General features: G+C 44.5%; 1 protein-coding gene across 14 annotated transcripts in view; it reads left to right on the top strand.

The window, feature by feature from the left end:
* The window catches only part of INPP4B (inositol polyphosphate-4-phosphatase type II B), a 444,727-nt gene that overhangs the window by 371,401 nt on the left and 47,391 nt on the right, over positions 1 to 25,935 (top strand). For 13 of the 14 annotated variants that reach the window (XM_061584849.1, XM_061584844.1, XM_061584845.1 and 10 more), the window contains 3 exons: positions 942 to 1,082; positions 1,435 to 1,532; positions 9,628 to 9,740. In XM_061584849.1, the coding sequence (XP_061440833.1) occupies positions 942 to 1,082; positions 1,435 to 1,532; positions 9,628 to 9,740 (352 nt within the window). Of the gene's footprint in view, positions 1 to 941; positions 1,083 to 1,434; positions 1,533 to 9,627; positions 9,741 to 10,660; positions 10,811 to 25,935 lie in introns of all 14 variants that reach the window. The other variant, XR_009757936.1, reaches the window with a different exon arrangement.

Here is a 25,935-nt window from a genome sequence, read left to right on the forward strand (position 1 = left end):
AAAGTGTAGACACAGTTTAAAAGTTACATGGGCTGAAGTGCTGTTCAGATCAATAGAAGATAACTGTATAGTTAAGTGAAAACTCTGGTGGGGTTTAACAGAACTTATATAAACACTATTGTCATTCAAACAAAAGATGTTCTAAGAAGAAGGCTGCATTCACATGTAGCACCAACCCATGATTTGGCACTGTATCAACTACCAGTGACAAAGCTCAAGCTTGTCCTGTCCCACCTCAACTCACACAGTGATTTTCTGGTTGAGTCCTAGTATTTTCGCAAACTGTAGTTTGTTGTTGTCTGTGAATGTGGTAAACTAGTTTGATCAAACCATGCTTTCCCTGCAAACCAGCAAGGGAGGAGGGAGTGCCTAAGGCTTACCACTGTCATTAAGCTATAGTCTGGCATTATATATGGATGAGTTGTAGGTGTGTAGAATGTGCTTCAAGAACTTGTATGTCCTCTTTTTAATGCTAAACAAGCTGTAAAAAAGCTAAAAGCTTTTCCTCATTTTTAAAATAGTATTTATTAATTCTTTTTCCCACTTCAGTGAAAAAGTAATGATAAAGGAACAATTTGTAATTAAATTTCTGATCTGGTTTTTATATAAATTTCCATACTTTTAAGACAAAAATAAATGTTAATGTCTTGACATTCTAAGGTTTAAGACTTTGCCAATAAGAAAGGAACTATGATTTCTAGATTAATTCTTAGTGTGTTATATTCAGACCTAGGAGGTTATTAATTTAAATCCATACATTTCTAAATATGAGTTGAATACAGTCAGTCTTTTACAGGAATATTTAAATTTGAGGAGGCTCCAGTAGTTTTCATGATTTAGAAAGGTGTACACAAAGCATGCTGCAAATATAATTTAAAAAAAAATACAGAAAATTTCATTTATACATTGCACGAATTAGTCTTGTTCTTTTGCTTTCCTAGGGGATATTATATAATAGAAATCAGGCTTCCACAAAAAATGTTTGAGCTGCTGCCACAAGAGATAAAAGAAGGGAAACTGCTCCATGTATATCCAGTGCTCTTTAATATTGGAATCAATGAACAACAAACACTTGCAGAAAGGTAAGTCATTAGGATTATGGTTTGGTTCTTAGATATTTTGCACAAGACAGTTTGCACATGTGCCATGTGTCATAGAGTTCAGTGGAACTTACTCTCAGGTAAGTGAGTGTAGGATTGCAACCTGAGCGGGCTAGTTTCCATATTTCTCCCTGTCAAGGCCATTGAGGAGGTAGAACACACTTTGTACTCCAATTACAAAATTGTAATTAGCAGATGTGCTAGCAAAATTATTGGTGATATAATAAAAATTAATTCAGAGCTGACGTTGTTCTGTTTCCTGATCCATTTCTTTGGACTGAGAATGTCTGCTTCTGCAAAAATGCTTCTATGCCAGTCTTTTGTGATTGTTTAGGTTTGGAGATACCTCTTTGCAAGAAAGTGTTAACCAGGAGAATTTGGAGCTGCTAAAAGAATATTACAGGTTGTTCACAGAAAAAATGCCTTCTGATTGTAAGTATTTAGAAATATATTGCTTGGTTTCTTAATGATACTGAAGTTGTTATGCTTACTAAACCATGGGCTAATGTTATTCAGAAGTTATTTTCAGTCATTTATGAGTATATGACTCTCAGTACAAACCTAATTGTGGATTTATTATTTATTTAATTGCAAAGTTTGGATTGCAGATACTGCCCCATTCCAAATCCTCTTCACTTGAAATGATATTTCCCACTGGTATCAGTGGAAATTGGCTCAAGGATTAGATGGTATAATATTTAAATGTTGCTTTCATAGATGTGCTGTTACTCTGTTTATGAAATTTATCTCCTACAGTTTATCCTCAAGTGTCTTGATTATGCTAATTAAAATGATTATAGCAATACAAGTCTCTGTTTTCATCTGACTTGTCCTGGTGAGTCACATTACTGGTCAGGGCAATCTATATTCTGCTTCAAAGGCTCTGTATTGCCTTTCTGATGCAGACTTGAGCTAAAGGATTGTTAGTCTCCTGCAAAGTTATTTATTTTTCAATTAAAGGATATTTTTAATGGAAAGTGCATGGCTCCTTTCTTTTTTGTAAAGTGCATTGCCTTCTTCCTTCGCTCTATGTTAAGATAATCTTAGCTGCTTCTCCTTTTAATTCTTCAAACATGAAGTGGGATGGGTTCAAAATAGGGATGAGATCTGTTGGCCAGTATTCCATCAGCCTAACAGGCTGGCATCAATTCAAGTTTGTTCTTTCTCCACTAGCGCTGCTTTTACTGATCTCTTTTTTTCCCTTGCAAAAAATGCTGATATTAAAAAAGGCGGATAAGAGAAAAATCAACTCATTTGAAATGTGGTGCTGGAGGAGAGCTTTGCGCATACCATGGACTGCGAAAAAGACAAATAATTGGGTGTTAGAACAAATTATTTATTTTATTTTATTTTTTATTTATTTTATTCAATTTTTATACCGCCCGAAGCCAGAGGCTCTCTGGGCAGTGCACAACAAATTAAACCAGAACTGTCACTAGAAGCTAAAATGATGAAACTGAGGTTATCATACTTTGGACACATAATGAGAAGACATGATTCCCTAGAAAAGACCATAATGCTGGGAAGAACAGAAGGGAGTAGAAAAAGAGGAAGGCCAAACAAGAGATGGATTGATTCCATAAAGGAAGCCACAGACCTGAACTTACAAGATCTGAGCAGGGTGGTTCATGACAGATGCTCTTGGAGGTCGCTGATTCATAGGGTTGCCATAAGTCGTAATCGACTTGAAGGCACATAACAACAACAAGAAGTTTTAAAGGAAATATAGATATTTTCAAAGGAAATACAGATACAATTTTCATTCTTAATATTGATATCTTAGAGGTGGATTTTTTTTAAAAAAAGTTCTTTTTTGAAGTTGGCCATGGAAAATCGCTACATAAAAATCAGATCCACGATAGAAAATAAGCGAATTAATGGAAAATTCAGTACCAAATCCAAATTGAGTGGAATTGTAGCACATCCCTAGTCCTGGAGTTGCTTCTCATAGGATTCACACTTCATCTTTTAATGAAGATTGTGTTGCATTCAGACTGGAGGCAATCCCAGCCATACCTGAAGATGCTGGGGACTGAACCTGGGACCCTCTGCATGCAAAGCTCTACCACTGAGCTACAGCCTTTACCCAATATCAAACTCATCTGAGTGTAAATGCTTATACAATCAAAACAGAATCATCCATGCACAAAAGGGAGGTTAACAGGCTTCAGGGAATCCTGATGTTTGCGGCAGTAGGGGGAAAACTAAAGGGAGATAGCTCCTGCACAGTGGCCACAGAATGCTGAGTATCTGTTGGGGAGTTGAAACTGGGGAGGGGAAATTGAATGGAGCATCCTAGAAGAGGGCATTGCTGGCTGAAACACTGAACAGGAGCTTTCCATGCTGAGATATTTTGTTACAGGCTCACTTTTTAGATTGATTCCAGAACTTATTAGATTGATTCCAGAACTCCGTATAGACCTTAGTGTGTTGATATAATGTGCTTCTAGTAGCATATTATGACCCTCCGTGGCGCAGAGTGGTAAGTGACGGTAACGCAGCCAAAGCTCTGCTCACGGCCGGAGTTCGATTCCAACGGAAGGAGGAAGTCGAATCTCTGGTAAAAGGGGTCGAGGTCTACTCAGCCTTCCATCCATCCATGGTCGGTAAAATGAGTACCCGGCATATGCTTGGGGGTAAAGAAAGGCTGGGGACGGAACTGGCAATCCCACCCCATATATACGGTCTGCCTAGTAAACGTCACAAGACACCCTAAGAGTCAGAAACGACTCGCACTACACCTTTACCCTTTTAGTAGCACATTCTTTAATATTAAGTCCCCATATAATTTATAACTAATAATTCTATTCCACACTACTTGCTTTTCCTTCTTGCTTCTGAGCTTGAGATTAATACATCTGAATATGTGGAAATTGGAAGTAATCAGGAGATGCAATAGTTTGATTAGTAGTTTAGTAGTTGTATGTGCCTAACTGTGGCTTATCATAATGTTCAATTTCTTGAACTAAGATTCTCCATGTCTTACTTAAGATTCCCATGCCATGCTTGCTAAACATTTGTGTTCTGTCTGGGTAATGGAAGACTCCAGACAGAAGAGAATCTTAGTCATATAAAAGCAGTCTTGAAAAGCTGGCCATATGATTGTCTTGGGATTGAGACAGCCTATTTTTTCATGTATTACTTCTATTGGAAATATATTCCAGGGTTGAGTACTGGTCATCTCTAGTACAATTTGATCACTGGTCAGCCCTAGTTCAAGCTAAATCCTGATTATACCTACAATAATGTGAGCAGACTACAAAGATTTTTTTTTAAAAAGTCGTTATTCAGCAAAAATGATTTATACCAGGTGATTTTTAGTGCAATGCAGCATTTTTCCAGATTCACATCATCATTATTATTGGTGCTTTAAATTGCCTCCTTGCTGTGACATGACAGGTTTGACTCAGTGCTTTGTGAGTTCATTTTCTGGATAAAAGTAAGAATGCATTTCCTTGAAGCTAACAGGGTAATTATGCTCCAAACAGGCTTCTGGCTTTTTGCTTGCTGAGAACTTCAACAGCCACTGGAATTAGTGCTAATCAGGTTGAACTTAAAAAAAAATACCATGACACTTAATCAGAAAATTATTTAGTTTTTGCTACATTCTGACTTTGATGTTTTAAACAACCATATATATAATCTAGAAATCACTGGAAACCTAAGTGCAATATATTGGACCCTCAGTCTGAAGCTAGAAAAATGACTGCAGTAGAACAGGCGTTTGCTTTATTCACTGCTTGCATGGAGCCATGGCATAAATAGATTGTAAACGAAGGGTACAATCCAACTGACTTTCCCCCTGGGCCGGGGGGAGTTCGATGCCGTGGCCTCTGCCGTCAGCAGCCCTTCACCATGGCTGAGCCATGCCAGTGGGGATCCACCAGCAGACAGAGGGCCAGCAGAATCCAATGGAAGCCCTGGAAAGGGGGCATTTGGGGGACATGGTGGGGGTGGAGCCATGGGGGGACTTGCGCAACATCTCCCTCACATTTGGATCCCACCCCCGGGTTCCATTCCATCCAGAAACTCTGCCGGCCAAAAGGTCAGCGCAATAAAAGCATTCTCAATGTGGCCGACAGGAAGCACTTACTTCCTCGGAGGCCTGTTTGTGGGAGCCAGCATTTCCCAGCTGGCTCATGCATGCGGCTCCCGACAGAGCCGGCATTCAGCCAGGGGAGACTCCCAAGTGGGGGGGAGGATCCTGCAGGGCTTTCCTCCTGCTCCTCCTGTGCTGGCCCTCTTCCACCAGATCCTTGTCATTTGGATTGCTCTGTAAGATTCTCAACATTTCGGAATGAATGTGTGATTTATTAGTACTCCTATTCTAAAAAATCAGTATGGGAAAAGAACTTCCTTTGAGGGCTAGATGTGGCAAGATATGAGAGATCTGTACTCCTTAAAAGCAAATTAAAGGGGGATGACCAAATTGGATAGGGGCCATAGTGAGGAGAGTTCAGCCATTTCCCTAATGCCATTTTACAAATATATTTCTCCTCCAGAAAGCTGGTGTGGAAGGAGAAAATACAAATACATTTTCCAGAGCTCCATATATCTGATATGCTGCTGCAGCAGCATAATAGCACAAGAAAGTTGAATCAGACCAAAACCCTCTCTAGTCCAACATCCTGTTCAACACAGTGACCAACAGCACCCTCCAACTGTGGAGATAGGACATGGCCAGTATTGCTGGTAACTATTGGTAGCCTTATCTTCCATGAATTTGTCTAATCCTCTTTTAAAGCCATCTAAGCTGGTGTCCATCACTACACTTCTGGGAGTGAATTCCATAGTTTATGCATTGTATGAACCAGTACTTTTCTTTGTCTGTCCTGAATCTTTCAAAACTCAGCTTTAATGTCCTTCAGTACTAATACTAGTATTATGAGAGAGGGCAAAAAAAAATTCTCCATCCACTTTTCCCATGCCATGCATAATTTTATACGCCTCTATTATGTCTCCTCTTACTTGGCTTTCTCTCAACTAGAAAGTCCTGACCATTGTAACCTTTCTTCATGGGGGAGTTGTTCCATCCCCCTGATCATTTTGGTTGAACTTTTTCTGAAACTTTTGCAGCTCTATAGCATCATTTCTGAAATGAGACAACCAGAACCGTGCATAATATTTGAAGTATGGTTTCACTATAGATTATTTCTATAAATGCATTATTATATTGGCAGTTTTATTAGCGTTCCCTTTCCTAATGATCCCTAAAGTGGATTTGTTTTTTTCACAGCTGCCACACACTGGGTCCACATCTTCATTGAGCCATGACCACAAGGTTTCATTCCTGCTCACTTACCTAATGAACCTAAACTACTGCCAGTTCAGATCCCATTAGTGTATATGTGAAATTAGGGGGGTTGCCCCTAAGTGCATCACTCTACACTTGTTTACATTGAATTTGCGTTTGCCATTTTACTGCCCATTTACCCAGTCTGGAGAGATCCTTTTAGAGCTATTTACAATCCCTTTTTTAACCACCTTTAACCATTTGATATCCGCAAACATGCCCATCTCATTGCTCACCCTTAACTCTAAACATTTATAAACAAGTTGAAAGGCACAGGTCCCAATTTCGATCCTTGAGGGACTCCACTTTCTACATCCCTCCATTGGGAGAATGGTCCATTTATTCCTACTCTCTGTTTCCTGTTCCTTAACCCAGGTACTGATCCATAAGAGCAGCTGTGGCTGGTGCCTATTTGGAATGGTGGGATAAAAGGCAGGGAGCCCAACAGTAGGTGGAGCCAGGGCCACTGACAGACAGAATTAATTCCAGTTTTGTCCCCATCCTCTACCCTGCTCAGTTCTTCAAGGGCAACACTGAGACTAAGGAGGCAGAGGAGGAAGCTGACAGTCAGGGTCACCCCCTGGAATGATTTTAAGTAAGGTGTGGGCAGGTGCAGCTGGCTGAGGAAAGACAGAGGTTGGTGAGACAGTGTCCCACCAGCCCCAATTGACCATCTTCCACTGCATAAGAGGACCTCTCCTTTCATGACTGCTAAGTTTACTCAGAAGTCTTTGGTGAGGAATTTTATTAAAAGCTTTTTGAAAGTCTAAGTACACAGTGTCAGCTGGATCACCTCTATCTATATACTTGTTGACACTCTCAAGGAACTTTAAAGGTTAGTGAGAGAAAACTTACCCTTGCAGAAACCATGCTGGTTCTGTTTCAGCAAGACTTATTCTTTAATACGCTTCATAATTCTCTTTTGATTAATACTTTCCACCAGTTTTCCCAGGACAGATATTAGTCTGTATTTTCCCTTCTGGATCCCTTTTTAAAAATTCATGTTGCATTGATCACTTTCCAGTTCTCAGGTACAGAAGATGATCTTAGGAACAAGTTACATATTTTGTGCTAGAACATCAGTAATTTCATATCAGGATACCTGAAAGACTATCTTACCCATTATATACCCAGTCGAACACTGCGCTCTGCAGGTGAGGGGCTCCTGCAGATACCATCTTATCAGGAGGTCCTTTCCACACAACATAGGAAATGGACCTTAAGTGTGGTGGCACCTACCCTGTGGAATTCCTTCCCCTTAAATATTAGGCAGCCATCATCTCTATTATCTTTTCGGCGCCTCTTGAAGAGTTTCCTCTTTCAACAAGCCTTTTAAGTTGAGACCTATCCCAGTCTGTGTCTGTGTTGGAATTGCTTTTTAATATTTTTTTTAAAAAAACAATATGTTTTTAACCCTTTTTAAAAAATGTTTTAAAAGCTTTTTTAAAAAAATGTTTTTAAAGTGTTTTGATGTTTGCTGCCCTGGGCTCCTGCTGGGAGGAAGGGCGGGATATAAATCAAATAATAAATAAATAAAATCTTTAAGAAATCCCCCATTGATTCCATCTGGATCTGGTAGTATGTCCATTTTTAATGTGTCAAGATTAGGGATGGCATCCTCTACTTTTTTACATTCTGTTTTTCAGTGTGATCTCCTCGTGATCATCAACTATCTGATTCCTTTTTCCTCCGATATCTTTTCATTTTTCCAATCTCAGATTTTATTTTATTTTTGCTTTGTAGAGAATTATCAACATTACAATCACTATTTCTTCATGAGTCTCCACTGGTATTGATCTTTATTCCAAACTCTAATTATTGCCTTTCCAAGTGCATTTGCAGAGCAGATTAAGGCAGATAATCAAGTTAGTGTCTTCCCCCTGCTGCTTACAATCAACACCTCATTTCCCCCTGCTGCTTTCTGTCTGTCAGGTACAATCAACACTTCATTGACATCAGTGAAAGGGAATACACATTTGAAGCACTCACGTAGAGAGTAGATCGATAAAAGTTTCACTCACACTATTGATGATTTCAAAGCAATTTTTTTTAAAAAATGAATCGAGGGTGAAAAGAAGAAGAATGAATCAGAAATTGTGGAGAGTTGCTACTCCAAAATTTTCTCTACGAGGATAGAGAATATTGGAAATAATAATTAATCAGATGGCAAATCTGATTATTGCAGAAATGGAGCCCATCGCTAGTCAAGGTCTAGGACCTAGTCTGTTGTCCTCACAGTTTGCCTCAGTTCCTTAGAGTCTCTTCCTGAGAGTTAGTTCAGACCTAGGGATCTTCCCTACATCTTTTGCTGTGAAGTCAAATGTAAAAACTTCATTCTGCTTCTCTGCGTCTCCTTTTCCTCTTTTAGTGCACCTTTGACTCCCTTATCAATACAATATTACATTAGTACTAACCTTCCCATAGTGTTCCTCATAATGTTTGGACAGATGACACACAGAACATTGTCCTGTACTACAGCGTTGTGCAGAGGATAGATTAGGATCCATTGGTAGATCTCTGGGAAGTTTGCATTAGACAGGCAAGGGGTTCTGATTCCCAACTGTTTAACAATGGCAACAAAAAGCCCCCCCCCCCAAAAAATTAGGCTGCTGAAATAAAATCAGCTTGAGTTAGCTAGGAATGGATATTTTTGTAAAAGGACTGTGGCTTCCATTCAAATTTGTAGGCTCAGAAGGTGCTGAGAGAGATCCTCTTGCACCTGACTCTGCTTAGTAAATCATGGGGTCTAAGAAAAAAAAGTAGTTCCTAGAAGTGTGACACTTGCCCAAGTTTACCACCTGCATTTTTTATTTACTTGAAATTAACTTGTGCATCCTTTTATGATGATGATCTTTTCTATTAGTCCCTCTTCTCTCTCTTGTTCCTTTTTGGTGCTTTGCTCTTTGCACATCCTGCCATTATGCAAAGTGCAGCACAAGGAGCAGATAACAGACAAGAAACAGAAGTGCAACAGGCTGAGGAATATTTCCTATTGCCATTTAATGTACAGGTATTGAGGATGCATTTAGCACTTCAGAAGAAAGCCTTTAGATAGCAGTACCTATATTAACAAGCACAATCTGTTTTATCAGTCTTTAAAAGATGGCATTGCTATGTTTAATGAAAATTCTTGTGCATTCAAAATTAGACTTTAAATGTAGCAGCTTTTCTTACGTAAGGAAATCCTTGACTCAGCATAACCGTTATCTCTAGTTATTTTTCCCTTCTTTCCAGGCCTACCACATTTTCAAGAACAGAATGACTTAAAAGGATTACTAGAAAATCTCCATCAAAATATTCAGGCTAAAAAAAGAAAGAATGTAGAAATCATGTGGCTTGCTGCAACGGTAAGAAACCTCATTTTAAAGCAATTCCTTCAATTTTGTTCTGACAGTTAAAATGAATGTTGCACACTAAACAGTTGATGAGTCACTAAGATTGCATCTATTTTTTTAAATGGATCGTCCTAAGTTTCCCTTGTTTGCCTTATTCCCTTAACTATTCCAAGTACTTCATTAAACTAAATTTACATCTTCCCACCAAAACTATTGCACTTGCATGTCATTCCCAAGCCAGTACTCTCAGTTTTCCTGTTGTACTCCTGTTGCTGCCAAAGCCCTGAACGCAGGGTGTGTCCAATGTTAGGGATTCTTTGGAATAGTTGTCTTTATATAATGAGTAGCTGGTGTTTATTTATTTTTCTGTTGCCATTTTGTGAAGGATATATCAGTCAACATATAACTAGATTGTAGTGAGCGGAGATGTCGTGGACAGTGCTGGCATGGAAATACTGGCACAGAGGGAGAGATGAGACAAGGGTTCCTTTTCTGCAGTGATGAGATCCATGAGGTCTTTTCTCAGAGGACAGAATGTCATCATCATGAATACAGTTCCTATAATCAGGGCCATATTGTGTTCCCAACTTTACTATAGCTTTGATTCAGGATAGTATGTAACTTATGTGCTGCTTATTGTGCAGTATAGAAAATTGACTCTGAAAAATATCCAGTACTGTATTTGGGGGGGGGAGGGAGTTATAATCCTCATAACATTAAGACTTTCCTTGTCTCTTAGTCTGCACCAAGCATGGGGAACCTGTGGCCCTCCAAATCTTGTTGGACTCCAACTCGCATCATTCTAGACCATTGGCCATGCCGGCTGGGGCTGATGTCCAATGACAACCTGGAGGGTCACAGGTTCCCCTTCCTTGGTCTATACCCTCCAAGCTTATGAATCTTCTTTTCTTGTTCTTTTTCCCCACCTTTAGTCCATGACAGATTCTGAAAATTTCCAAATATGTGTGTAATCAGATGTGGACAAGTCAGTCTTTGCACATCTTTTCCATTTCTTTGGTGAAGAATTTGGATTTTTGGCTCAGGAATGCCACAGCTCAGAAAATACCATGTAGACAAGCTAGGTGAGCCAAAAAGGGCTGGAGCTAAAAAGATATGGGAACCCTTGAACTTGATCTTTGAGGCTTATAATGATTATATATTGCTTTGTATGAATGAATAGGAGCGTTTAACAATAAACATATATATATATGGCGACTTCATCCTACAATATGAATGCACATTTATGGAAAGCCAAATGTTAAGTATTCCTAATGGTTCTGCTTTTATTTTCATAGACTCTGACAGGCCCTGGGCACAATGCAAGGCATAATAATTACTTGGTTATTTGTTTTCATGAATTTGACACCACTAACGCATACTTATAACGCATACTTACACATTTATGCAATTAACGGTCTCTAATGGGGTAATTAAGGATGCAGATTTTTTTCTGACAAGGCCCCCACAAATCACCTGTTTATAAGTTGATTACATTTCTTTGTGATTTTCACTGTAATAACTGCATATTGCAGTGGCAGATATTTTAAAAAAGAATAATCCATAGTCCATTGCAATATCTTGAATGAACCTCTGAAAATCTTATGAGGTTCCCAGATTTTTACTGTTATTTATAACCAGGGACATCCTGACCACTGGACATTTTAAGGTGCTACCAAGAACAACACTCTGTTGGGAGAAGCAGTTTTGGTAATAGTATATTACTATACCATATGATGGGATATCAAAATCTAAAATTGAACTAGAGTATCACTGCATGTATTATTATGGGGAGAATGGAAGGCCAGACCACAACCAATTAAAGAAAACTGTATACAGTGAAACCTGTTGGAAGTCTGAGATTGCTTTAAGAGAGTATTCAGCCTAAGCCTCTCACTGCTAGAGTCAATCTTGAATAAAATAAATGAATAAAAACCATTGATTTCAAATGTGGAAAGATAATCTGTTTTAGAGTCTAAGATCTGACATTTCAGGGGAATCTGATCTCATATTGCGGGCCCAGGCATGAGGTGTCCCTGGGGGGCCCAAGGCAGAGAAATAATGAGACGAAACACCATTATGGGGCCAAACAAAGCCACAACTTCTTTATTGATTACAGTGACATGAAAAGGGGTTGACTTGGCAAGAATACAGGATCCTGAAATTGCACAGCCCAATTGCTGTGTGAAATGAACCCCCAGCCCAGGCACTAGGGAGGGAACCTACGGGGTTGGCTTCCCCACCCCTTTGGGAAAAGGTGAAGGGGGGCATGAAGCCTCCTCGGCGTTGACTGATGTTGTGATAGCTGAAGCCAACCAGGGGTGCTGCCTCCCCTTTGGCCCCCTGAGCTGGGGCTTTGGATATTTTGGCCGCCTCCCACATCCCATAAGGTGACCCCTAAGTGGGAAACTGGGGGCTAACCCCCAGTTACCCATAAATAGATCCTGCCCAATGCCAACTTCCACCAATGAAGTTATGGCAGTGAAAAAACAATAAACCCTCTGCTTTGGGGAAGGCAAACACCCGCAGGAACGGCCAATCATCCTGGGACAAAATTCCTTCCCAGCCCCTTCAACCAGTGACTGACAAAGTCCATAGCCAGAAGGAAACCACACCAAAACCAAACCTGAACTGAGAAAGGATGGGTGGGAAAAATCTTCATCCTGACTGGCTACGGGCGGGCTCCTTTAAATGCACCCTGAGCGGATCATATGGAGTGCGGTTCTCTCTCCAATCTGCTTATGGACCCAACTCCCGCAGGAGCCAAGCAACTAGGTGATAGGTTCTCACTGGAGTTCCGCCCCCTCCACCAGCCTGCGCCAGCACCAAGACGCTTTGACATGAAAACGAATACGAGAACTACATAATTTGAGAAGCTGACAATAAAGATTAGTAGTCATATTTGTGAAAGTTTATCAATTATTGCTCATATATGATACGGAGCAAGAACCGGTTAAAGAATATCTGGTAAAATGGGCTAAGGAATATCAAAAAAATGTATTCTAGTGGTTGCTGGGAAAAACCTGTAGACAACAGCCCACAGGTTCTCCTTAAACTCAGGCATAAGAGAAAACTGTTTCAAAGTCATGAGTAGATGGTACATTATTCTTGCAAAAATGCAAAAAAACCCTTGCAAAAATACCAAAAAAATCAATAAAATCTATCGCGTCACACTGAAAGTGCCAAAAAGAATAGGACAATTTTTTTCACATGTGGTGGAAAAGCAGTCTGCCCAAAAAATAAATAAATAAATACTGAAGGAAAATTAAAGATAACTTGGAAAGGATATTTCACAGTTATTTTCCTGTTAAATTATCTGAAAGATTATGGCAAGAACATGTAAAACTGTTTTCCTATGTGTTAGCAGCTAGAAGTTTATATGCAGGAAAATGGAGAGTGGCAAGTGTACCATCGATTGAATAATGGCATTATAAAATATGGGACTGTACTTTAATGGATGAATAATCTACTTTATTAGATTGAAAGAATGAAATTAAAGGCAGGACAACTTCAGGCAAAAATGGATTAACTTTATTGATCACTGCAGGATACATAGGTTCTTTTAAAATGTATGTCGTGTTTTCATAGAAGGAAGCATATGTTAATCCAGTTCGATTGCTATTGTATTCCACAGAAAACTCTGCATTTCAAGATTTATAAGTGTGATTTCAGTCATTGCACTTAGCCATGCTAAGTACAAGCCCTCTGTCCAAGAATGCATCACTGCAGCTTAAACCAGCCACTGAAACAATAGCACCCAACCACTCATTGGATCACCAATGGAGGAACCCACAACAACACATTCCAAGCTTCAAGAAAGTGCACGGCTGACTTTGCTCATGGCCAAGAAGCAGTACAGGCTGAATAGGCCCTAAATCGCCCCACTTCTCAGTCACCATGCAGACCAACATGTGCAGCTTGAAGAAAGTATGAGTCTCAGTACTGCTAGGGCAGAGCCAGCTTAAATATCCTAACTTCCTGCCCCTTTTTTTGGACCAGGATAGCCTGACCACTGTTGTCCATGTACTAGTAACCTCCAGACTGAATTACTTTAATGCACTCTATGTGGGGCTACCCTTGAGGTTGGTCTAGAAGCTGCAGCTGGTGCAAAATGTGGCAGCGAGACTGCTCACTAGGGCAGGGTATTGCCAGGGTATTCACCTCACTGCTGAAAGAATTGCATTGGCTACCTATTAGCGACCAGGCCAAGTTCAAGGTTCTCGTTTTGGTGTACAAAGCCCTCTACAGCTTGGGACCAGGATACCTGAAATACCATCCTATCCCTTATATACCCTGTCAACCACTGTGCTCTGCAGGTGAGAGCCTCCTGCAGATACCATCTTATCAGGAGGTCCTTCCGCACAACATAGGAAATGGACCTTTAGTGCAGTGGCACCTACCCTTTGGAATTTCCTCCCCTTAAATATTAGACAGGCACCATCTCTGTTATCTTTTCGGCTCCTACTGAAGACCTTCTTCTTTCAACAAGCCTTTTAAGTGGAGACCTTATCCCAGTCTGTGTCTGTCTTGGAATTGCTTTTTAATATGCTTTTAAATCTTTTTTTAATGATGTTTTTAAAGCTTTTTAAAAAATGGGTTTTAAAGATGTTTTAATATATTTTAAAGTCTGTTTTATGACATGTTAAAGTGGTTAGAGTCTTGGACTATGACCTGGGAGACCAGGGTTCAAATCCTCACACAGCCATGAAGCTCACTGGGTGACCTTGGGCCAGTCACTGCCTCTCAGCCTCAGAGAGAGGCAATGGTAAACCACCTCTGAATACCGCTTACCATGAAAACCCTCTTCATAGGGTCGCCATAAGTCAGAATCGACTTGAAGGCAGTCAATTTCCATTTTTTTTCAAAGTGTTTTTAGTGCTTTTATTGCCACCCTGGGTTCTTACTGGGAGGAAGGGTGGGATATAAATCTAATAAATAAATAAATCTGTAATTGGCACACCTGCATCCACATTAACCTACTCGTCAGTCCTCGCAACTTACCCCAACCTTCTCCAAAAGAATTGCTTTGGTAAAGGACCATTCTTACATTTGGAAAATAGCACAATTTTCGAAGTGAATACACAGCTATTCTGTATTTATAATCCTGAGGGAAGCTGGCGGGGGGGCAGGCCACAGCAAGCAGAGCAACCGAGTATAAGGTGAGCAAGGCAAGTGGGTGGGTGTGGGGTGAGCAGCTGAGTGAGCAAAGAGAGTGGGTGGATGTGGAGAGAGCAGATGAGTGGCCAGGGGACAGGACAAGCAGTTGGGCAGAGGGAGAACGGATGGGGGGCAAATGGTGGCAGCGGCAGCCTGAGCAGGACATATGTAAATGCCCTAGGTGGGGAGGTGGCCTAATCACAATGTGCAAAGCTATACAGCGGGGCTGTTTGTCGAGGGGGAATGGTGGTCACAGTAATGGCAACGATGCAGTGCAGGCACAAGTGACGAGCATTAGCAGGCCCATGGCAGCCAGCACACACCAATGCCTGGAGGCACGGAGGCATAGGGTGTCTGGGGGTGACATTTGCGAGTGTCTGGGGAGGTGCATTTGCGAGTATGTATGTTTCAGAGTCCCTGTGTGTGTATGTGTGTCCCTGTGTGTTTCGGGGTGCCTGGGTGTGGGAGAGGGAGTCCGTGTGTGTGTTAGGGGTATATGAAGTGTGTGTGTTTGGGGCCTGGTGTGTGTGTTTTGGGATGCCTGGTGTGTGTGTGAGTGGTGAGTGAAGCAAACAGGGGGGAAGAGTCCCCCCTATAAATCTAATGTTGTAAACTTCCATAGCAAAAAGGTGTGATAAGGGCAGTTGAGGGTTTTGTGAGATAGGTGGCACATACCTGTACAGCTCTGCCATGCTTGCCTTACACAGGTTCAGCTTAGAGATGGAGAACCTATGGCCCTCCAGATGTTGTTGACAAAATTCTATCAGTCCCAGCTAGAATGGCCAATGGTCAGAGATGATGAGAGTTGTGGCAACATCTGAAGGGCTACAGGTTCCCTAACGCTGGTTTAATATTTGTGCTGCAGTAGCTTATACAGGAAAGAATTGACTGTTCAGATTTTCATCCATACCACATTTTACTGCTAGTTCATGAATACGTAGTGTAATGTTTATCTCATTCTACAGCCACGAGCATGGATTTTTCACATTCCGCAATGTTAATGATTGCACAGAGTAAATCCCACTGAACTCAATAAGCCTGCAAATGATCAGACCTGCCTTTCCCCTCCTTCCCCTCTTCTTTCCCTTCCTCCTCCCTTCTTCCTCCTTCTTCCTCCCCTGCCTACTCCAGCCTTCCCTCCCCATGGTCAGTTTTACCTATTCTAAGCATGATTGCAAGGGAGTAAATCCCACTGAACTCAATAAATATGCAAGTGATCAAACTACCCTCCTCCTCCTCCTTCCGCCTGCTTCCCTCCCCTCCCCATCCGCTGTGGTCAGTTTCACCTATTCTAAGCATGATTGCAGGGGAGTAAATCCCACTGAACTAAATAACCCTGCAGATGGTCAATCCATTCTCAGCAAACCTGCACAGGATCCCATTTCTTACCTCCCAGACTAAAAAGCAGGGAAATTCACTAATAGGCAAAAAAAACCTTACGTTTTAAGAATATACCTATAGCAAACAGATATTTCTATCGAACTTTAAAAAGCAGGGAAATTGGGCTACTATAGTGAATGTACCAGGGGAGCAGGAGACCTGACCTGCTCTCTGAGATATTGTACCACCCTACAGATTTGTCAAAATGCAAACACCATTTGGGTTGGTCTTTCACAATCCAATCCACTTGCTGTGTAGCTTGGATGAATTTGATAACATGTGCCTCTGAGCATATGGGGAGTGGTGGCAACTCCTGCAGTCAGCCTAAATAATAGAAACAAGATGTGCTGTGCTGATCTTGTTTTAGCAGGGAGGAAGCAACTATATTAAAACAGTTGATATTGTTCAGATAGTCACTTTAAATATGGTTGATTTACTTTGCCATTTTAGTGAAGTTTCCTATAGTAAATCATTTTCTTTTGCTTCTGTTTCTGTGAATATGTGACAGCAACACTTTGCAACACTAAAAAGAAGCTCCAAAAATAATTGTGGAATAATGGCACTGACTGTTCTACAGAATAGTTTCCAATGGACATGTGGAGTGTCTCAGTTTGCACAAGATAAAACAATGAGAGGTGAAATATAGTCTAGCAAAATTCTAGGTGTGCTCTATGTTTTTAATTGACCATGCCCACCTTTTCTGCTCCACGAGCTAGAGGGAGCCCCAGCTGACAAAGCGTCAAGGCGAGTTAAACAGCAGAGCGAGTTCGGCAGCAGGGCGAGGAGCCCAGGGCCCCTCACTCTGCCCATCTGTTCCTTGACCTCAACTAAACCGCAGTTTCCAACCCATTAATGTAATAGACCTTAAACAAAACTATGCAGGTAAGAAGCCAGCAGGGGTGTGGGGGCTTTCCAGTGTTTTGCACTGCCTGCAGCATGTATGACTATCTGCCTGTTGGACAGAAGTTGTGGGTGTGCTCTTGGTGCAATGAGCTCCTGGCTCTCCGGGAACAACTTCATTTCCTTGAGGCCAAGGTGGCTGACCTGGAAAAGCTGAGAGAGGCAGAGAGGTGTGTGGAGGAGGCCTTCAGGGACGTTATAGCTGTGTCCCACTCGAAGGATGATAGCTCTTCTGCTATCTGTCGAGACTTTGGAACGAGATCCTGAAGACGAGGTGGGAGAGAGTGGGGAGGGGGATTTAGAATTCCAGGAGTTGCAACTAGGGAGTGAAGAGGAGGGGGGAGAGAGAGAGATGTTTGCAGTAAGAGACCTTGGGATTCCAACGGCCGAGGACTCAGCCCTGCCAGTTCTCACGCCTCCTTTTGAGCAGCGGGGAGGGGAGATGGAAGAGGAGTCGGAGAGAAGAGGATACGTAACCCCTCCTCAGCCCAGCAGCCCCGTAAAGAAGCCGGTGTCCAGTTTCCACTCACCCGACCCCCCCCCGCACGGGATAGAGACGTCAGTGCTTCAGAGGGAGAGGAACCCCCCTCCCCTAGAGCTCGCAGACGGCAAAGGAGGGAGGAACAGAAAAAGGCGGAGGGAGGGGGATCTCTCCGAAGGAGCGCAAGGCTTCGTGACCACCTCCCTCCTTCATAAGGGGTGGGGAGGCGGGAAAAACTTCGCTCTGTCAACTTTCTTTCAATGCTGCAGGAATAGGCACTTAGGGAATCTAGTGAGTTAGATTAGAGGCTTACATGAAGCGCAGGAAATTCAATGTGGAAATTTCCTTAATAAAGAAAGAATTAATCACACCCTCGAGTTACGTTATTGCCACACCCTGGGCACAAGAGCTTGACAGAGCCACTTTCTGATCCCTCAAGCCCCCAGCAACTTGCCGAATACGAGATGGATCTGGGAGCTGCAGGAGGGATCTCCCTCGAGTCGTTGCAAGCGGATTTACAGGCGCTGCAGATAAACTTCCTAGCTCTGCAAGCAGAGAATCAGAACCTTCGGACCGCGACGCCGGCCCTGCAGGCTGACAACCAAACCTTGAGGGCAGCAGTCGTCCAGCTCCAGGCAGCACCTCCCGGTGCCGCTGCAGCTCCAGTCAAGACTCCTGTAGGATTACCCGCGAGGTATGCTGGACAGAGTGATCAGTTTGCCACGTTCCTGGCCCAATGTGAACTTTACATGCAGGTGCGCCGGGCGGACTTCCCAACGGGCGAAGCGAAGGTGGCCTTCGTCATTAGCCTCTTGGAAGGAGAGGCCGCAAAGTGGGCAACCCCCTACCTAATCAGGGCGACCCGCTACTGGGAGTATACGCCGGGTTCAAGACCGCCATGGGAGAGATGTTCCAGGACCCCCAGAGGAAGGAGACAGCGGCGAGGAAGCTGGGTGCGCTTCGACAGGGGAGAGGATCAGTGGCGAGCTACACCAATACATTCAAACTCCTGGCCCAAGAGACCGACTACAATGATCCCGCGCACATGTATTTGTACCGAAGTGGTCTGAGCCCAGAAATCCTAGATGAATTGGCCCGAATGACACCCCCAGACACTCTGAGAGACCTGATCCGTGTATGCCTGCAGATAGACCACCAGCTGGAGGGACGGTGACTGGAGAAAAAACATGAGGCGCCTCGATACCCTGTTCCCATACCAGCACCCCGAAGCCGCAACGCACCAGGACCGACACCCCCATCCCCAAGCGGAGAGGAACCCATGCAGCTGGGAGGGGTTCGACAGTGCCTGATGGACGAGGAGAAGGAGAGGCGGAGACGAGAGAATCTCTGTCTGTATTGCGCTAAACCTGGGCATCTAGCCCGGAATTGCGGGGCGAAGGTGGGGAAGCCCGAGCCGTCGGGAAACTGAACAACCCAGCTCTCGAAGAGGCTGGAGGGCTGGAGGCCGCTACTATCAAAGGGCCTGCAGTGACACAACTCCCCTCGCGGGGGGTCCTGATATTGCCTGTTCGAATTACGATGCCCAAGGGGGAAAGTTTTGAGACAGAAGCCATGATATACAGTGGGGCGTCCACTTGCTTTATAGATGCAGAGTTGGTGACTCGCTATGAGATCCCCACCTGGGAGCTGGAAAAGCCTTTAGCCGTGGAGACCATTGACGGAAGGCCTTTGAAGTCCGGGGGTGTGACACGCGCGACTCCAGAATTGGAGATGGAAATCCCAGGGCATGCAGAGACTATTTCGTTCTACGTGTCTCATCTCTCAAGTTTCTCAGTAATCCTGGGGATGCCGTGGTTGGCGAAACATGGGCCTCAGATCCATTGGGAGGAAGCGGTGGTGGTGTTTACTTCCCAGTATTGCCATGAGAATTGCCAACCCCCGACAACAGGAGCCATTCTGGCAGGGGCCGAACAAAGCCCCGTGGGAGTGGTGTTGCCAGACAAGTATAAAGAATTCCAGGACGTGTTCGATGAGCGGGAAGCGGAGATCCTACCCCCACATCGCCCATACGACTGCGCCATAGACCTCGTCCCAGGTGCTAGCATCCCGGCAGGAAGAATTTACTCACTCACGGAGACGTAGAGAGCGGCGCAACGGGAGTTCCTGGAGAAGAACCTGAAGCAAGGGTTCATCCGACCCTCGCAGTCACCTGCGGCAGCGCCTTTGCTGTTCGTCAGGAAAAAAGGAGGAGAGCTCCGGCCGTGCTATGACTACCGCGCATTAAATCAAATCACCATACCGAACAGCTACCCCCTGCCTCTCATTCCGGAGCTGTTAGATCGGTTGCGATCGGCCAAGGTTTTTACCAAGCTGGACCTGAGAGGAGCGTACAACCTGGTGCAAATGAAACAGGGAGACGAGTGAAAAACTGCTTTTCTTACCTCGCAGGGTCAGTTTGAATACTTAGTGATGCCATTCGGGTTGTCCGTCTCTCCCGGAGTGTTCCAGAAGTTCATGAACCAGGTGTTCCAGGACCTCCTAGACTCCTACGTAATCATTTACCTGGACGACATTTTGATATTTTCAAAAGACCCACAGGATCACGAACGGCATGTAAAAACAGTGCTGCAGAGACTAAGGGAGAACAGCCTGTATGCGAAGCTCGAGAAGTGTGGCTTTGATCTGACTGCCTTGGACTTCTTAGGATACCGACTCTCCCCAGAGGGGATAGAGATGGATCCAGGGAAAGTGAGCTGTGTGTTGGAATGGGGTCAGCCTAAGACCAAGAAAGATGTCCAACGCTTCCTGGGATTCGCTAACTATTACCGGAAGTTCATTCCAGGCTTCTCCAAGCTGACGCCCCCAGTGACAGACTGCCTATGGGGAAAGAAGGCGTTCCGGTGGACGGCGGAGGCCACGAAGGCCTTTGAGGAATTAAAGAAGCGTTTCTCGGAAGAGCCGATCCTGAAGTTCACTGACCCCACGCAACCCTATATAGTGGAGTGCGACGCCTCAGACTTTGCCATTGGAGGAATTTTGCTACAACAGGGAGAAGAAGGAGAGGATCTGTGCCCCTGCACATACTTTTCAAGGAAGCTAACGAACCCCGAGCAAAATTACACTGTTTTGGAAAAAGAGCTCCTTGCGATTAAAGAAGCATTCGCCCACTGGAGACAGTACCTGGAGGGGGCACGACACCAAATTGAGGTTAGATCAGATCATAAGAACCTCGAGAGCTTGCAGACAGCCAGGAAGTTGAACCAGCGACAAATACGGTGGGCACAGTTCTCTAGGTTTAACTTCCGGATTACTTACTACCCCCAAGCCAAGAACCAGAGGGCTGACGCTCTCTCCCGACTGCCGGGATATTTGGAAGGGAAAGCCCCAAATGCTCAACAATACATCATCCCCCCGGAGAGACTGTTCGCAGGTGCGTGTCAAGAATCCTGGGAAAAGGAGCTTAAGGAAGCTCAAGCAAAAGACCCTTACGCGCGACAATGTCTGGCCGACTTGGATCTGCCGGCCAAAAAGGAGAGCAGATTACATGAGAGCAATGGACTCTTGTGCTACCGATCAGCGAGGTATGTACCTCCTGGAGAGATAAGGACCCGGGTGTTGAAACAGTGCCACGACTCCCCGGCGGCAGGCCACTTTGGCATTTTCAAAACCATCCAAACGGTCGCCAGGGATTTTTGGTGGCCGCAAATGAGGAGGGAAATAGAGAACTACGTCCAGACCTGCCCAGTCTGTTTGAGAACAAAGCACACGCCTGGGAAACCGGCTGGGTTACTTGAACCCTTGACTACGCCGCGGGCCACCTGGAAGGCAATTTTGATGGACTTTATAACAGACCTCCCTGACTCCCAAGGGATGTTGACCATCCTGGTGGTGATAGACACTCTAACTAAGATGGCTCATTTCCTGCCATGCGCAGAAGTACCGGGCGCCAAAGCGACGGCTAAACTGTTCGTGAGAGAGGTATATCGCTTGCACGGATTGCCCGACAGCATAGTTTCGGATCGAGGAACTCAGTTTAACACCAAGTTCTGGAGAGCTCTGTGGAAGCAGCTAGGCACAGAGCTAAAGATGTCGTCCTCGCATCACCCCCAGACCGATGGGCAGACGGAGCGCCTCAATTCGATCCTGGAAGGGTATTTACGCTGCTATATCTCGTATCAGCAAAATGACTGGAAGTCATACTTGCACCTAGCAGAGTTCGCCTACAATAATGCCTTGCACTCCAGCACACGCCAGATACCCTTCTTCGCAAATTATGGACTTCACCCCAAGGCCTTCCCTAGCTCCCGCGAAACGCTGATGGTGCCGACGGCCGAGGAATTCGTCCAGGAATTGCAGGCTATGCAACAGCTATTGCGCACCCAGTTGGACGAGGCCAAGGAGAATTACAAACGTGTAGCGGACCAGCACCACCAGGAGGGAACCCCGATCCAAGTAGGAGACCAGGTCTGGCTATCAACTCAGTTCTTGCCCATGCCGGGTAAGTACAGAAAATTTCAAGATAGGAGGGTGGGTCCGTTTGAGGTGGAGGCGCAAATCAACCCCGTAGCCTACCGGTTGAAGCTGCCACCCACGTTCAAGGTGCACCCAGTTTTCCACCGCTCCCTACTCACTAAAGAACAGCCCCCAAGTCCCCTCAGACCAGAGGTGCAACCAGGCGCCCCTCTAGCTATAGACGGGGAGACGGAGTTCGAAGTGGAAAGTATCTTGGATTCCAGAAAGAGGAGAAATCGACTGCAGTATCTCATACACTGGGTGGGCTACGGCCCGGTGGAAAGGTCATGGGAGAATGCGGAGGACGTCCACGCCCCCGACTTGGTCCGGGAATTTCACCAGCAGTACCCCTAAAGACCCAGACCTGAGGGGTGGAGGGAGGAAAGCCTTGGGGAGGGGGATACTGTCGAGACTTTGGAACGAGATCCTGAAGACGAGGTGGGAGAGAGTGGGGAGGGGGATTTAGAATTCCAGGAGTTGCAACTAGGGAGTGAAGAGGAGGGGGGAGAGAGAGAGATGTTTGCAGTAAGAGACCTTGGGATTCCAACGGCCGAGGACTCAGCCCTGCCAGTTCTCACGCCTCCTTTTGAGCAGCGGGGAGGGGAGATGGAAGAGGAGTCGGAGAGAAGAGGATACGTAACCCCTCCTCAGCCCAGCAGCCCCGTAAAGAAGCCGGTGTCCAGTTTCCACTCACCCGACCCCCCCCCGCACGGGATAGAGACGTCAGTGCTTCAGAGGGAGAGGAACCCCCCTCCCCTAGAGCTCGCAGACGGCAAAGGAGGGAGGAACAGAAAAAGGCGGAGGGAGGGGGATCTCTCCGAAGGAGCGCAAGGCTTCGTGACCACCTCCCTCCTTCATAAGGGGTGGGGAGGCGGGAAAAACTTCGCTCTGTCAACTTTCTTTCAATGCTGCAGGAATAGGCACTTAGGGAATCTAGTGAGTTAGATTAGAGGCTTACATGAAGCGCAGGAAATTCCATGTGGAAATTTCCTTAATAAAGAAAGAATTAATCACACCCTCGAGTTCCGTTATTGCCACTCACCCTGGGCACGAGACTATCATGGAGAACGATGGTCTCAGGGAAGGAGAACATCCAGCTGAGGGAGAGGGAAACAATCCCTTAGAAGGGACCCATTCCTTGGGGGATGAGCAGCTATCCTTTCGTGCTGAGGATATATCTCCAGTGGGTGGAGGGATCCTTGTAGTGGGTGATTCGATCATTAGGAACATAGACAGTGGGTGTGTGATGGGCTTGCAGACCGCAAGGTGATTTGCCTGCCTGGTGCGAAGGTTGCGGATATCGCCCATTGTTTAGATAGTTTGGTAGACAGTGCTGGGGAGGAGTCAGTGGTCGTGGTGCATGTTGGCACCAATGACATGGGGAAATGCAGCCGTGAGGTCCTAGAAGCAAAATTTAGGTTGCTAGGTAGGATGCTGAAAGCCAGGACCTCCAAGGTGACTTTCTCTGAAATGCTACTGGTTCCACATGCAGGACCAGTCAGACAGGCCCAGCTTTGCAGTCTCAATGCATGGATGAGACTATGGTGTCGGGTGGAAGGGTTTGGATTTGTTAGGCACTGGGGAACATTTTGGGACAAGCCGGGCCTGTACAAAAGGGACGGGCTCCACTTGAACCAGAATGGAACCAGACTGCCGGCACTTAAAACTAAAAAGGTGGCAGAGCAGCTTTTAAACTGACTGAGGGGGGAAACCTGACAGGAGCTGAGGAAGGTCCGGTTCGGAATAAACCTCCCCCCTGGGATAAAGACCAAAGAAATGGTGAAATTTTAAAAGAGGTAGGCCTAGAAGTAGGCATTGTGAGAGCAGGGGCACAGGATATCAATTCAGAAGGGCAAAATTACCACAGGCCAAACCACAAGTGCCAAAGACACTTGAAGAGAGACACTGCTTACAAGTGCCTGTACGCTAATGCTAGGAGCCTCCAAACCAAGATGGGAGAACTGGAGTGCTTGGTCTTAGAGAAGAGCATTGATATAGTGAGCATAACGGAGACCTGGTGGAATGGAGAAAACCAGTGGGATATGGTTATCCCTGGATATAAACTATATCGGAAGGACAGGGAAGGACGTATTGGTGGCGGTGTCGCTCTATACATTAAAGAAGGCATTGAATCTAGCAAGCTCGAAACCCCAAAAGAGGCGGACTCCTCCACAGAATCGTTGTGGGTGGTGATACCATGCCCTAGGAGGGATTTAATACTGGGAACGATCTATCGTCCCCCTGATCAAAATGTCAGGGAGACCTTGAGATGAGATGAAATTGAGGAAGCATCCAAACTAGGAAATGTGGTATTAATGGGTGACTTCAACTACCCGGACATAGACTGGCCGCATATGTGTTCCAGTCATGACAAAGAAGCAAAATTTCTAGATATTCTAAATGACTATTCCCTAGACCAGTTGGTCATGGAACCAACCAGAGGGACAGCAACTCTGGACTTAATCCTCAGTGGGGACTGGGACCTGGTGCGAGATGTAAGTGTTGTTGAACTGATTGGGAGCAGTGACCATAGTGCTATTAAATTAAACATACATGTAACTGGCCAATTGCCAAGAAAATCCAACACGGTCACATTTGACTTCAAAAGAGGAAACTTCACAAAAATGAGAGGATTGGTAAAAAGAAAGCCGAAAAACAAAGTCCAGAGGGTCACATCACTTGAAAATGCTTAAAAACACTATATTAGAAGCTCAACTGGAGTGCATACCGTAGATCAGAAAAGGTACCGCCAGGGCCAAGAAGATGCCAGCATGGTTAATGAGCAAAGTCAAGGAAGCTCTTAGAGGCAAAAAGTCTTCCTTCAGAAAATGGAAGTCTTGTCCGAATGAAGAAAATTAAAAAGAACACAAACTCTGGCAAAAGAAATGCAAGAAGACAATAAGGGATGCTAAAAAAGAATTTGAGGAGCACATTGCTAAGAACATAAAAACCAACAACAAAAAATGCTATAAATACATTCAAAGCAGGAGACCATCTAGGGAGGCGATTGGACCCTTGGATGATAAGGGAGTCAAAGGTGTACTAAAGAACGATAAGGAGATTGCAGAGAAGCTAAATGAATTCTTTGCATCTGTCTTCACAGTGGAAGATATAGGGCAGATCCCTGAACCTGAACTAACATTTGCAGGAAGGGATACTGAGGAACTCAGACAAATAGTGGTAACGAGAGAGGAAGTTCTACGCTTAATGAACAATATAAAAACTGACAAATCACCGGGCTTGGATGGCATCCACCCGAGAGTTCTCAAAGAACTCAAATGTGAAATTGCTGATCTGCTAACTAAAATATGTAACTTGTCCCTTGGGTCCTCCTCCGTGCCTGAGGACTGGAAAGTGGCAAATGTAACGCCAATCTTCAAAAAGGGATCCAGGGGGGATCCCGGAAATTACAGGCCAGTTAGCTTAACTTCTGTCCCTGGAAAACTGGTAGAAAGTATGATTAAAGCTAGATTAACTAAGCACATAGAAGAACAAGCCTTGCTGAAGTAGAGCCAGCATGGCTTCTGCAAGGGAAAGTCCTGTCTCAGTAACCTATTAGAATTCTTTGAGAGTGTCAACAAGCATATAGATAGAGGTGATCCAGTGGACATAGTGTACTTAGACTTTCAAAAAGCATTTGACAAGGTACCTCACCAAAGACTTCTGAGGAAGCTTAGCAGTCATGGAATAAGAGGAGAGATCCTCTTGTGGATAAGGAATTGGTTAAGAAGCAGAAAGCAGAGAGTAGGAATAAACGGACAGTTCTCCCAATGGAGGGCTGTAGAAAGTGGAGTCCCTCAAGGATCGGTATTGGGACCT

Source organism: Rhineura floridana, chromosome 9 (assembly GCF_030035675.1).
Source record: "Rhineura floridana isolate rRhiFlo1 chromosome 9, rRhiFlo1.hap2, whole genome shotgun sequence".
NCBI classification, from domain to species: Eukaryota; Metazoa; Chordata; class Lepidosauria; order Squamata; family Rhineuridae; genus Rhineura; species Rhineura floridana.